We start from the raw sequence: 13,743 nt of genomic DNA, 5'->3' as shown, positions 1-13,743 counted from the left end.
TCCAACACTTGAACCACTAAACCTTTCAACTACTAGCCCAACACTTTAACCACTAGGTTTTTCAGTAACTAGACCAACACTATAACCAATTGGTATTTCAGCTACTAGCCCCACACTTTAACCACTAAACATTTCAGTTACTGGCCCAACACTTTAACCACTGGACCTTTCAATTACTGGCCCAACACTTACAGCACAACAAATTACAGCACTTCTAAAAATGTATTATTGTATTTTGAATATGTGAGATATGTAAAGGAACTGTCTGTTTTGTGATTCTAGTTACAAAACAGACAATGTAGAAATGTTTGGCTAGTTTTTATGGTTTGTGATATCTCTGGACACCAGGAAGGGCAAATACAGCAGGAGCCAATTAAGATCCTTAGGCAGGAGCTAATCAAAACATTTAACAAATGAAATCAACACAACAAAACATGGACATAGTGAAAGGGTATGAACATTTCCGAACGCGCTCTATCTGCCCAGAAATCAGCTCCAAAAGGTTGCTCAAATGGTTCTTTGAGGAAACATGAAAAATGTGTTATTAGAAGAACCATTTCAAATTGTTATTTTAAGAACTAGATGTTCGCCCAACGTTTTAATGTGAAGGGGGTTATATAGGTCCTATATCACAGTATATGCAATTTGGAGAAAAAAAACATTTTGGGTTGGATAAAAAAGACTAAATGTAATCTTTAATTTGCTTCGGTGGATTAATTAACAACGTCGCTCATTTGGACAAGTGTGGACTAATATTCTGAAATATGAGAAGGGAAACACGTACATTCCGGATGTGCAACGTGGAAATTTGTTCGGCCTTATTTTCACTATACATTTGTCTAGGGTTCTTCTGGACACCCAACCCACTAATTTGCGCTCACCTGACGGTCAGTCACCCACATCAATTTCAAAATGACTCCGAAGTTCGAGCTCTGTCCTGGCAGAATGATTGGGGGTTCGAACCCCTGTTTCATTATTGCCGAAATTGGACAGAACCACCAGGGAGATATCAATATCGCCAAGAAAATGATCAAGATGGCCAAGGTAACTTTCGGTTAGCAGCAGTAGTACTGTGTAAATACGCCCATTGCTTGTTGTATTGCGTGTGTTCTGATAGCAAATGAATGGCCGATTGCAGTAAAAGTGCATCTTACCATTTCGACAGAATGAAACCTGACAGTCCCGTACTTTCCTTGCAGTAGCCTACGTTGCTTATTTCTTTGAACGGTATACTTATGACATTGCACATCTGTGTTGGAAAAACTAAATTATCTATTCCAATGCCAAAATGATTGTAAAACTACAGCAGATTTAATTTAAGACAAATGAGACTCGCTATTGCGACGTGACCACGACTATGATGACTGCCGCAATTGACTGGTAATGAGTAAACCTTCATAATAAAATTACTACTTATGATATAATTTCTATTTTATATTCATGTTTATTTAACCATTTATGGAGAACCAATTCTCATTTGCAATGACGACCTGGCCAAAGGTATAACAATTGCAAGACAAGCATTTTAAAACATTGCAATGTGGAAAATGTATGCACAATGTATATCTTAATTATGCAATAAAATATGCAAATGTTGTAATGTTTACAACATTGGACTGTCGTGAAAAAACGTTATGTGCAAAGGTACAAGTCATTCTGAAAATATACATTAGGGTCTGTAGAATATATAAATGTGGTGTCCTTTCTTTGGGTACTGCAGGAAATGCTAATTGGGGTCTGTAGAATTTATATAAGGTGTTAATTTTTACTAGGTTAAAAATAAAATTGTCCTTCAATGGGTAGGGCAAAGGCTGTCTCAGAACCTGTTAGTGTTTGAATGCTCTCAATACATATTTTTAATCGGTTATTGTTAAAGTCCCCTTTTGATTACTTTTGGCAACACAACCTAGAAGCAATGTGACCCTACTCGTTTTGACAATTAATTTACAGGACTGCGGGGCAGACTGTGCCAAGTTTCAGAAAAGTGAGCTGGAGTACAAGTTCAACAAGCGGGCCCTGGAGCGTCCGTACACCTCCAAACAGTCCTGGGGGAAAACGTACGGAGAGCACAAGCGACACCTTGAGTTCAGTCATGAACAATATAGAGAGCTCCAAAAATATGCAAAGGAGGTTGGAATCTTCTTCACCGCTTCTGGAATGGATGAGGTAAGAGATTGATGGTGATTTGATGTAGGCCTGTCAGATGGGCTTGTATTATTAAATGACCTGTATCCACATTTTGTTTTATTGTTCTGATTAGATGGCGGTGGAGTTTCTTCATGAGCTTAATGTGCCTTTCTTTAAAGTTGGTTCAGGGGACACTAACAACTTTCCCTACCTGGAAAAGACCGCAAAAAAAGGTCAGTGATTAAAGTTGAAACACTTAAGCAAATTTGAACGTTTGGCTTCTGAGCTGCTTAGAATGTTTGGTGTACTCGATACAAAAAAATGCTAAACTGTCACGGAAAAGCATAAATCTTTTGTGTGAAATGAATCTCCGGTTTATTTTGGTGTGATTCTAGGACGCCCCATGGTGGTGTCCAGTGGGATGCAGTCGATGGAGACAATGAGACGAGTCTACCAGACTGTCAAGAAACACAACCAGAGTTTCTGCATCCTGCAGTGCACCAGTGCCTACCCTTTAGAGCCCGAAGACGTCAACCTGCGAGTCCTCGCAGTGAGACGTTTTCATTGGTTTACCAAGGAGCAGTCAGACAAAATATGCAAATTACAGGGACTGACATTAAGCTCTGAAAGGCACTCAGGAATATTGTTTTTCTGTTGACTGAAGGTGATGCTCACATACCCCGACATTTAGTAGCTATTTCCACACAGAGGAACCAGGTGTAACACTCCTTTTGACAAAAAACACACACGTATGTACAGGTCATTATCTGTGAAGGGAAGTACAAATTCAAAGTACAAGTACAAAGTACATGAAGCGTCTCAGTTTTGACTGCTCAGTTTACTTGCCCATTGTTCTTTGATTCATTTCAGTCCCCGAAGTTGGCTGTTAACATTGTGTCATCCTAAAAAGGTGCATCTTATTCACCTTGTATGGACCTATTCAACACTGCAATCCATGGAGATTAACAAGACAAGTCTCGATTTTGTGCATGTTGTTGCACTGGTTAGCTGCATCCCTGACCCTGTTCACTTTAGTTTGATATGACGTTTGACTGGCTGGCTCAGCTACATCGTTAGCTAGCATGCTACGTTCCAGGACAGTCAAACTTGGCTAAGAAGCCCATTGGTTCACCTAGCCAGGAAAACGACCTTCCCAACCTTCGCTCACGTTTTCTCTTTCTTTACTCGCACACAGGAATACCAGAAGGAATTTCCTGATATTCCCATCGGATATTCTGGTCACGAGTCTGGGATTCACATCTCCGTGGCAGCAGTTGCGCTTGGGGCAAAGGTCATCGAGCGCCATGTGACCCTGGACAAGAGCTGGAAGGGAAGTGACCATGAAGCGTCTCTGGAACCGTCAGAGTTGACCGAGCTGGTGAAAGCCATCCGACTGGTGGAAAGGTCTCTGGGGACGGGCGTCAAGCAGATGCTGCCCTGTGAGAAGCCGTGCCACGATAAGGTTAGTTCCTGCATCGGCAAAACTCATTGTTTTACCGAGCTTTATTCAAATGCTTTTTCATGCAGAAGGCCATTGCTGTCATGAGTAAAGCAGTGGGTTACTTTTAAGTAATTTCATAATAATCAAGTCGGTTAAGTGTTCAGACTAGGATTGTTTTTCCCCCAGAGTTGGAATATATATTAGTTAAACATGTTTATATGTTTGTAGCCAAAAGCTTGGACCAATATTGGACCGAATATCTGAACCTGTCTAATACATTCATGCTGTTGTTTTCCAGCTGGGGAAATCTGTGGTGGCTAAAGTGGCGATCCCCAAAGGCACATTGCTTACTATGGAGATGTTGGGAGTGAAGGTGTGCGAGCCAAAGGGCGTTCCCCCCGAGGACATCTTCCAGCTGGTGGGCAAGGCCGTCACAGAGGACGTGGAGGAGGACGAGAGCATCACCCCGGACGTTGTAGAAAGCTATGGCAAGAAAATGAAGTGCTGAGATGTCGGCCGGCTAACACCTTGCAGTTGCCGATTATAACCACGTTGTCACGGGAACCACAATGCCAAACAACGAGTTTACAGGCCACGATATGTTGGCTTATGCAATGTACGCTAAGCCAGAGGTTATTGTTTTGAGTTTCAGGAGAGGGAACATTTTATATTTCTGACTTCATATTTCTGCAGGCTAGACTGCAAGTGCCTAATAAAAAAAAGAATATCCCTTCAGTACTGTTTCCGTTCTAATGTAATCTACCAGTGATATTGTTTGTTAAATTGCATAATTGCTTGACTACAAAAATACAAAACAAAAATACAAATGCCAAACATAATTGTCATCTTTACATGTTTTATACAAAATCACACTCCGCAACAGTTATATTAATTGTGCTTTTCCTGTTAAAAATAAGTTATGAAAACATACCTTATATTAGCAGAACAGAAATCCAGGAGAGCGTTGACATTCTTGTAGAATCTACCGTAATTGAATATGTGATTAAAGACAAAATGGGTTTCTTTGACATTAGAGCAGCTCTATTGATGAGATTCTGCAATGCAATGGTCAACAAACTTTGCCAACTCAATGTTGCAGTGGTTGTTTTCAACCACCAGGTAGCGCTATGGCTTATGTACTTCAATTTATGAATGTGCTTACAGCTCTGGAAAAAAATTAAAGAGACCACTGCAGCTTGTTCCTTTCCAAAAAAGTTTGAAAAGGAAGGTTTTGAGTGAGGACAGAAGGGTTAAAAGTAAGACCACTGCACATTGAACCCTTCTGTTCCTCACTTGGAACTTTCCTTTAGAACTTTTTTGGAAAGGGAAGAAAAGGGTGCAGTGGTCTCTTAATTTTTTCCGGAGCAGTATTAACAGAAACAGTGCTCTACATGGGCATTGTATTCCAGATTTTATCATTTACATGTTAGTAAAATACCAATATAATTGTAGAGAACAAATATTTTTCATTTTGTTTTGGGTGATTTGATTCGGAAATTGTCGTTAAAGAGCAAGATAGACCCTTCGATCAAAGTTTAATTTATTATATGACATTTTATACAGAATGACTGATATGATTTTTACATTATACAGGATTGAAGCATACATTATTTTGATTCATATACATGATTCATACTTAAATATGGTGTGTAACAGAAATATAAAAGCACTGCCACTCATTGTTTATGATTAATTAGTTTGACCATATGCCACCCATATGGTTCTGTATATTTACAGCTTTTCTTTACTACTCATCCATACAATAAATGTTACACAGCCATAAGATCCATTGAAAACAAAGATCAAGAAATGACACTAGTTATGGATGTTCTTTGCTACGTTAATGCAAAGTGAATGATAAGATGTTCTCTGTATTCTGAAAGTGTCCTTTGTCAACTTGAAACCTTGAAACAGTGGAAGTAATATTGATTTACAGGATGGAATGATGTCATACTTTGATTTTAAATTACAGAACAAAAGGTAAGAATACATAAAAATCACATTAATAAAGAACCAAACAATGACAGTGACATTGGATTTATCAAAAATGAAGGGGGATACAGTAATAAAATATCTTAAATAGAAAAATCCATTATGTTGGTGTCTTAGATTAGATTGCTCAATTAATCTGCCTATTTTCTCAGAAAGTAAATTATTGTTTCGTATGTGATTGTATAACAACGTTTCAACATTGTTTCAACTGCAACATAAGTTGAAAATGGTGTTTCACCTGCCAAACCGGTCATAAATGTAATTTTTACAATTCTTAAAATCTATACAGTGGAGAAAAACATTGAAATCAGGCTTGTTATATCAATGTTTATAAGAAAATGACTTAAATTTGGTGCTGTGCATATGGTTGGCGTAAAAAGTGTATGCCATTAACAGTCAAAGGTTAAGCACTCTAGAGAAAGGGTAATTCCACAATGCTGAATCAACTAAACAGTTTGATATTACATCATTCTCTGATAGATGTTACAGTGGAAAAGCAACCTAAGTTTTTTTTTTTTTTTTTTACAAAATAGTAGTATTCTGAGTATGTCATTCATGCTAATTTGCTTAATTCAATTTAAACACTTTATACCCCTATTCTTTTTAGCTGATTGAAACAGGATGTATTTCAGATATACCCGTTACTGTTTGCTGTATTATACAGAGAAAACAGAAAAAAATATATATATTAAAACTATTTAGATGTTCCCTATATGATTCTGTAGTATACACATATCAAACATGGAAAACTGATTTTGTGCACAACCTCCTTTAAATGTTTTCCACTAAACATTTTAAAGGGGCTATTGTATACTAAAAGTTTATATAGTGTGTTCCTTTTGTTATACAGCATGCTGAATTTCCCACTCACCAATCTCGTAAAATATTACAAATATTTTCATTACCGGTTTAAATGAAGAATAGACCTTACAAGAGTTGATTACTGTGCGAATTTCTATTGAAAAGAAATTGTGCAGTCACATTTTCAATCATAAAAATGTTCATGCATTTGGAGCAATAGATTTTAAACAAATAACTGCCCAGTGAAAATCTCAAATACAAATAATTTACTTTTCTTATACTTGTATTTGTAACCAATGCTTAAATTAGAGAGCAACAAAACCTAAACTTCAACAGACTTTTTGACATCATCCTCCAGAGGAGTTGAAGTTGCCTAATCAGCAGTCAAGGGAAGGAAGGGCTGGCCAATCAGCAGTCTATTTGCATTCATATTTTTATGACTGGTGTAAACTCCATTTCTACACTGCAAAGTTGCTTTATAACATTGTTTTTGTTGGTCACAGAAATCTGATAACACTGGGCAGGTAAGTGTTGGCCAATATGGGTGGGGATAAGAAACAAAAAATTATCTAACATTAGAAAGACGCTACTATTGCTACCATTTTCACTTTATATACATTTTCAAACTTCCAAACTTTCCATTTGACTTTGAAACTTTACAACCATATACCTGTTTTCCAACAAATCAGAACTGTAGAAATTCTTGATTTAGATTTAAAAATAGAAACCTTCTGGGTTTTGCAATTCGGCAAGTCTCAAACATATACAACTGAAAACTAACTTACAAAAATAAAATTAAAGTCTTCCGCTTGAGCCATGCAACATTCAGACACTTGCAGAAAGGACATGTGCGAACTGAACTCGATTCGCTGAAGCTCCTCAGTAAAAGCTGAGGGAACAAACTGCTGTATGAACTGCCTGTTGATGGATCCAACCATGTTCTTCATGCCTTATTATGCCTCTGACTGGTTCCACTTTTCTGGTCAGGACATGCAGGACCTTTTCCTGTGCTCCACTTCGTACAGCTATCAACATTTCTGAATCCCACTGACAGTTGGGCATTTGACACCCGACTAATTCAAAATAAACGATATTCCCTAATGGTGCCATGAAGTCTTCTGGATTGGAGCATCAGGACCCCCCTTCAATCCGTTATGGAGGGGATTGCCATGGTCAGAGTCAACCAATGGATGCTCTCAGATACGATCATCATGTGACGAGGAGAGAAATCCCTTCCACTGGGCAGTAGAATCATGAACCAGTCACTCAGACAGATCCAAGTTCACAATGTACAATCTGCCGGTTACGCTCAGACATTTGAAATAAATGAATCAGGTCAGTCTCGTTTTCTACCGCTCTTCCCAATGGAATCCCCATTGTAAAAAGGGGGACCATCTGAATGAGTGTGTACAGTGTGCTTGAAAGAATGTGTGTTTGGAGGGAGTTGGGGATGACAAAAGGGCTTCAGATGGAAATGGGACACATCAGGATCTTGTCTTCCAGCATGACGCTAGTTACCAGGAAGAAGATGTAGAGAACAAACATGAGGCCCCCCAGGACCTTGCTCATCTTCCACTTGCAGGCTGCGATGGAGATGATGACGAAGAGCAACATGAGGAAGAGGAGCACGATGGCGCAGAACAAGCCGTTACTGCTCACCTCCACTGGCCTGAAGCTGTTGAACAGGGCGTAGATGAGCCAAGGGAAGGGCAAGCTGGAAAAGGTAGATGGAAGAACAGAGAAACCACATTTAGCATCACTGTCTAGACTCCGCTCCAGAGCTTTTGTATCTTTTCAGCCAGCAGTTTTAAAAAACTCTTGAGGCAAAACATCTATATAATGTTAGAAGCTTTTTTCAATAATTTTATGTGAATGCAGCTTGTAACGACGTTACAAATGTGCCAAATGTTTAGCTTTTATAAAAAAGTAAAAAAAAAAAGGTGACACAGGGTTTTCCACATGCAAAATACTGCATCCATGCAATGGCTATGTAAAAAACACTGTAACATTTGAAATGTGCCACATGCTTTTGAACCAACTTACCCAACAGTTATGTCAAAAATGTTGGAGCCCACAGAGCTGGACACAGCCATGTCACCTAGGCCTTTACGTGCTACAATGACACTGGTGATTAGATCAGGGATTGAGGTGCCAGCTGCTAATATGGTCAATCCCATAATCTCCTCTGTAATCCAGAAGGTCTCTCCGACCTGAAAGTGAAAACCGGGTCAAAAGAGTTTTGAGGTATGATGTCTCGATATTATGGCTAGGGGGTCTGGTTTGGTTTGGCTCTTTTACTCTGCATTAAGATATACAGCGTTGATCTGACTGCGGAGCTAACCAGTGGAATTGCGGGAAGTGGTTGCTTAGCTTTTTAGGATTATGAGTCATGGTCACACATCAGTCAGACAATAGCTGAGGCAATGAGAGACCGACAGAGATTATAGATAGTTTAAATATCAGCAGAAGAGGATATCATTCTTGGCTTTATAGTTGTCTTTCTTCTAGAGCAAATAATAAAGCTCTATTAATGACATTTCTGACCCTATGTATTTGTGGACATTTGAGAGGGTTAGACAGGTGTAAACAATCTGGCAATTGCCCAACCTTGCTTGATAGCCTAGGTTTAAGATTTATCCTACTGCCTGTTCAGCCGGCTATTCAAATAATAAAAATCATAATAAGACTAACAGCCTGGCTGGAAGCAAAAGACCTCCTGGACACAACTCTTTGCACCACTTTGTTTTACTTGGCTAAAAAAACGATTAAAAGTGAGAGGCGTCAGAGTGGGGCTTACCTGATGAGCCCACCACACCATGAGGTAGGAAAATATAGCGATCCAAGAGATGGAACCCAAGAAAGTTATGGGAAAGAACTTTGTGGACGCCTGAAAGGAAAGAAAGTACGAACAACATGGCCGACGCGTTTTACGAAAACATGACATGTCTTTCTAATGCATCACAGATATTTACAAATCAATTAACCAACCAGTCAATCAAGCGACAATGGCTTCAACCCAAACTGTAATGTAGAGAAAAACAGCAGCACCGGTTACCTCTCTTCTGACATCAGGGAGTGTGAGCCACAGTGGGAAGACGATGGGGAAGATAATGAGGTACGTTAATTGTTTGCGGGGCGTCTCAGGCCAGTCCAGACTCAGGGGAGCATCCTCGTCCTCTTCTTCTTCTTCAACCTAGAGAGCAGGGTTGAGGTTGGTTGTTAAAAAGGGAGCCAGGAACAGAAATTCAGAGACTGTATTATATTTAGTCTTGTTAAACCGGGCTCTTCAACCTTTTCTTTCCAACAGACCCACACCCAGGCCATCAATCAAGACAGGGACCCCCACCCAGCCAGGCCATCAATCAAACCAGGGACCCCCATGTTGCACAAAATAAAATGCCACGTACACAAGCCATATTATGTCCATACAAACCATAGGTTTTTATGTACTTCTATTTAAAGCCTAAACATAAAAACAAACACAAATATACAGTGCAATATATCTTTTTTGTTTTGAATCAGTACTCCAGCACATTGGATATGAAATTACTTTGACTAAGATATTAAAGAGCAGGCTGGCAGCTTTAATTTGAGGGACTTTACATCCATAAACCATGAACCTTCTAGGAATTTATAGGAAAGCATGCTCAACTGGATTCAGGTTGAGTTACAGTCTCAGCCGCAAGGTTTCACGCTGATATATTATTGTGCCTGGGATTAGAGTCAGTTCTCCTGTCTCCATTGTAAATCCTTATTAATCTAAGGAATGCGCTCTATCATTTTTGCTTGTCTCCTGCTCCGTTTGATCTTAGGAGGATATGAGGTCTTGGCCCACACCTCAGGAGTACCAGGCTTGAAAGACTCGTAGCTGTCCCAATCCAAAGTCCTCCTGGTTGTGTTGCAGATCAAGACGATACCTGATAATTCCAGCTGCCACTCTGCTGACCATTCCTCCCCTCCCAGATTATCCCTGTCCTTGTCCATCTGGTCATGCTTCTGATCTGTATTATGTTTTGTAGACTCAAGACACAGCCCACATGCATTTATTAATTGCTAAAATGTGTACTCTTAAAATGTTCACCTGGCACAGCCAGAGGACTGGTCACCCCTCCAAGTCTGGTACCTCTCAAGGCTTCTTCCTAAGGTTTGGCCTCTTTTTGGGAGTTCTTCCTAGCCACTGTGCATCAACAATGTTGTTGCATGCTCATTTGGGTTTCAGGCTGGGTGTTTTGTAACTGCTGATGTAAAAAGGGCTTTATAAATACTAATTAATTGATTAATTTGGCCAGTCAAGACCATTACATTATTTGGCTCTGAAAATCTGCTTAGATGCTTTTGCTGTATGTTTCGGGTTATTGTCTTGCTGCAGGTCAGCAGTGTGGTCAGCAGTTAAATCATCAATGCAAACAAGTGAACCAGTCCCAGTGGCATACATAACCAAAACATAGCACCCCCCTGGGGTGGAGTTTGCTTTCACTCCCATGGGTGCAGGGCATGGCCAAGAACCCTCTACCACTGTGTAAAATGTTACGATCAATATCTGATTTCCCATGTCGTAAATATAGGCAATGTTGCTTTGTTATACAATTTGCCAATTATTTAAAGAAATCAACCATGAACCATAAAGCTACTGAAATTATTAACAGCAGTTACGAAGCATTGCTGCTAGCTGCTGTCGGACCTAGATCATCACTGTATTCTGCCCTTTCTACCTTGATGCTGCCATGCCAATGTCATTAGTACACCTACTAATGTTAGGCCTATTCATTGTCTCATACAGCTGCCAAACAGCTTTACTATAGACATTTGTCAAGGGCACATACGACAAATAATTTTTATAATTTACTAGATTTAATTTCTCTTTTGAGCACCAGAACTATCTGCTTTCCATTTTTATGTTATTTTAGGTTAGCTAGCCGACGTCCACAGCTCAGATTCTTCAGAGATAACCAGCCGTCTGTATCTGATGTTCTGCGGTCACAGATTGGTCGATCCTTTAAATACATTATGTAATCATGAAACAAATTCACTAACTATTACCTAAGTACCTATTTTCAAAAATAAATATTTAAAATCAACAAAAAATATTTTTTCTACAATGATATGACTAACATTCTTGTGGGCCTCTCTTACAGGCTACCTTGGATGCCAAACACCCATTTCACCAGCTGAAGCTTCGCCTCTTCCCGTCCATCTTATTTCACAAAGAAGTTGGTATGCCAGTTCCTTTTCTTTCTCCCTAATTTCCTCTTGCCATCACTCTGGTACATATAATATTAATATTAAAACACAAATCTGTGTCATTGTCCAAATACTTATGCATCATCTCGCTGATGTAGATCTGATTATTTCCACTCTAAAAATATTCTCTGATCTAGTTCCACTCTGAACGTTATGTCTCTGATCTAGTTCCACTCTAAACATTGTGTCTCTGATCTAGTTCCACTCTAAACGTTATGTCTCTGATCTAGTTCCACTCTGAACGTTATGTCTCTGATCTAGTTCCACTCTAAACATTATGTCTCTGATCTAGTTCCACTCTAAACATTATGTCTCTGATCTAGTTCCACTCTGAACGTTATGTCTCTGATCTAGTTCCACTCTAAACGTTATGTCTCTGATCTAGTTCCACTCTAAACATCATGTCATTGATTTCAGCTGATTTGGAAGACAATGCCTACCGGTCCGATGTTGCCGTTCGCAGGTGAAGTGACTTCTACTGTTACGTTGGAACTGTTGGGGATGTTTTTGTCTCCTTAAAGTGACAAAGAAAGAAGCCAGTAGTCAGACTTGAAAAAGGGTTATTCTAGCATCATGGACATCTGATGATGTTTCAAAATCTATGCAAATCTAAATGCAAATAAAGCTTTTTGACAAGACTGAAAATGTAACTAAAAGTCTTTAGATAAAACACAAATATCCATTTAGAAAAAGACGCATCACTTTTAAACTACATGTTTCATAATTTTTTGTGTGGATAAACGATTGTTATAAATGGTACACCCTCTGGATTAGTGGATGAGTCTGAAAGAGACAGATATTCATACATTTTCAGTATAAAATTTTAATGAATTAAATTAACTGTATCCCAAAATAAAGGCCTTAATGAAGTACTTTCCATTTGGAAATGAATTAAAACATTTCTTCCACATGATTATGACACATCTATTTTTTTCTTCTTTGTTTGGAATTGTCCAATAGAGGATGCTAGAACCTCTGAAGGATGTAATGCAATATGTAGAATATAATACAGCTTTGGAAAAATGTAAGAGACCACTACACCTTTTTCTTTCCTTTCCAAAAAAGTTAAAAAAAGGAAAGTTTTGAGTGAGGAACAGAAGCGTTCAATTTGCAGTGGTCTCTTAATTTTAACCCTTCTGTTCCTCACTCAAAACCTCCCTTTTCAACTTTTTTGCAGTGGTCTCTTCATTTTTTCCAGAGCTGTATACAATGTGTTTAAAAAACTGTCTTAAAAACGATTGAAAATGTAAAAGCCACCTGCAACACCGTTGGGTTTTTCACCATCCCCACCATCTTGACATTTCTGTTTGGCCATCTTGTGAAGAATGGAAGCCTTCTCTTTGAAGCGCCCTGAAACACATCCGTTGGAACGTAATCTCAGTGATATATCTGACTGATATCAACCTAGCTACTGAATCCCCACCAATGGAAGCTGAAAATAAAACATTTTTAATATTTTACTTTACACTTCCATTGGAGGGAAGTTGGTCAATTTTTACATTTCTTTCTTTTCTTTTCTGAGCTAATAGTTGTTCCCCCGATGTGTTTGTCAAACTGGTTTGTCACACTGTTTGCCATTCTAATTTGTCACTCTAATGTGCCTGGACAGATTTTATAGGGGAACAATTCACTGTCTAGGGCCCAGAAAACACTGAGCAGAAAACATGCAAAAATTGGTAAACTTCTCCTTTAATGGGAAATAATGAAACGCGTCTAAGCACTGAAACAGATTCAAACAAATACATCAGGTAAACATATCGCAAATGTGTCTATATGGAAGGTGTGTCAAAAAACCCTTGTGTTACCCCCCATTCCCTCACCCTCACCCTCACTGAGGGGATCCAGGGTGTGAATCATGAGCTGGAAGATGCTGTTCCTCATCAGGGTGTTGTGGAGAGACGCAGAGGATCCTCCTCTCTGGAGACGGGGCTTGGCCTGCAACAGACCGGAGGGCATAGGCTGCTTTAACATCTCGACACCAACTCATCTGTAGCTTCAATACTAGTTCATTTACAGATCCAACACGTAGCTTGAAACCACGGCTGCAAGGCGGTGGTCAAGTCGTTTTTTTTAAAGGAAGTTAGCTCAAATTCAATGCTTAATAGACACTGGGTATTCAAAAAGGCACAACAAAGTACAGA

At 39.2% G+C, this 13,743-nt stretch overlaps 2 protein-coding genes across 7 annotated transcripts in view; one reads left to right on the top strand and one right to left on the bottom strand.

Moving 5' to 3' along the window:
* The first annotated feature begins 799 nt into the window (after positions 1 to 799).
* Positions 800 to 4,402, top strand: nansa (N-acetylneuraminic acid synthase a). The gene is made up of 6 exons (XM_010891661.5): positions 800 to 1,044; positions 1,951 to 2,166; positions 2,261 to 2,360; positions 2,523 to 2,677; positions 3,323 to 3,589; positions 3,867 to 4,402. The coding sequence occupies exons 1-6, from the start codon at positions 913 to 915 to the stop codon at positions 4,074 to 4,076; spliced, it is 1,080 nt and encodes a 359-aa protein (XP_010889963.1). The 5' UTR covers positions 800 to 912; the 3' UTR covers positions 4,077 to 4,402.
* A 689-nt stretch (positions 4,403 to 5,091) lies between these two features.
* slc24a2 (solute carrier family 24 member 2) overlaps positions 5,092 to 13,743 on the bottom strand; it is a 23,454-nt gene continuing 14,802 nt past the window's right edge. For 2 of the 6 annotated variants that reach the window (XM_010891656.3, XM_010891659.3), the window contains 7 exons: positions 13,408 to 13,537; positions 12,860 to 12,952; positions 12,043 to 12,116; positions 9,417 to 9,554; positions 9,159 to 9,248; positions 8,405 to 8,571; positions 5,092 to 8,075 (listed from right to left, as the gene is read on the bottom strand). In XM_010891656.3, coding sequence (XP_010889958.2) covers positions 7,826 to 8,075; positions 8,405 to 8,571; positions 9,159 to 9,248; positions 9,417 to 9,554; positions 12,043 to 12,116; positions 12,860 to 12,952; positions 13,408 to 13,537 — 942 coding nt within the window. In that variant the 3' untranslated portion in view covers positions 5,092 to 7,825. Of the gene's footprint in view, positions 8,076 to 8,404; positions 8,572 to 9,158; positions 9,249 to 9,416; positions 9,555 to 12,038; positions 12,117 to 12,859; positions 12,953 to 13,407; positions 13,538 to 13,743 lie in introns of all 6 variants that reach the window. The other 4 variants (XM_010891657.3, XM_010891660.3, XM_034291163.1 and 1 more) reach the window with 3 other exon arrangements.

This window comes from Esox lucius, chromosome 25, assembly GCF_011004845.1.
Source record: "Esox lucius isolate fEsoLuc1 chromosome 25, fEsoLuc1.pri, whole genome shotgun sequence".
In the NCBI taxonomy this organism is placed as follows: domain Eukaryota; kingdom Metazoa; phylum Chordata; class Actinopteri; order Esociformes; family Esocidae; genus Esox; species Esox lucius.
Note: the sequence above shows the minus strand (reverse complement) of the source record. Positions and strands in the feature narration are given on the sequence as shown.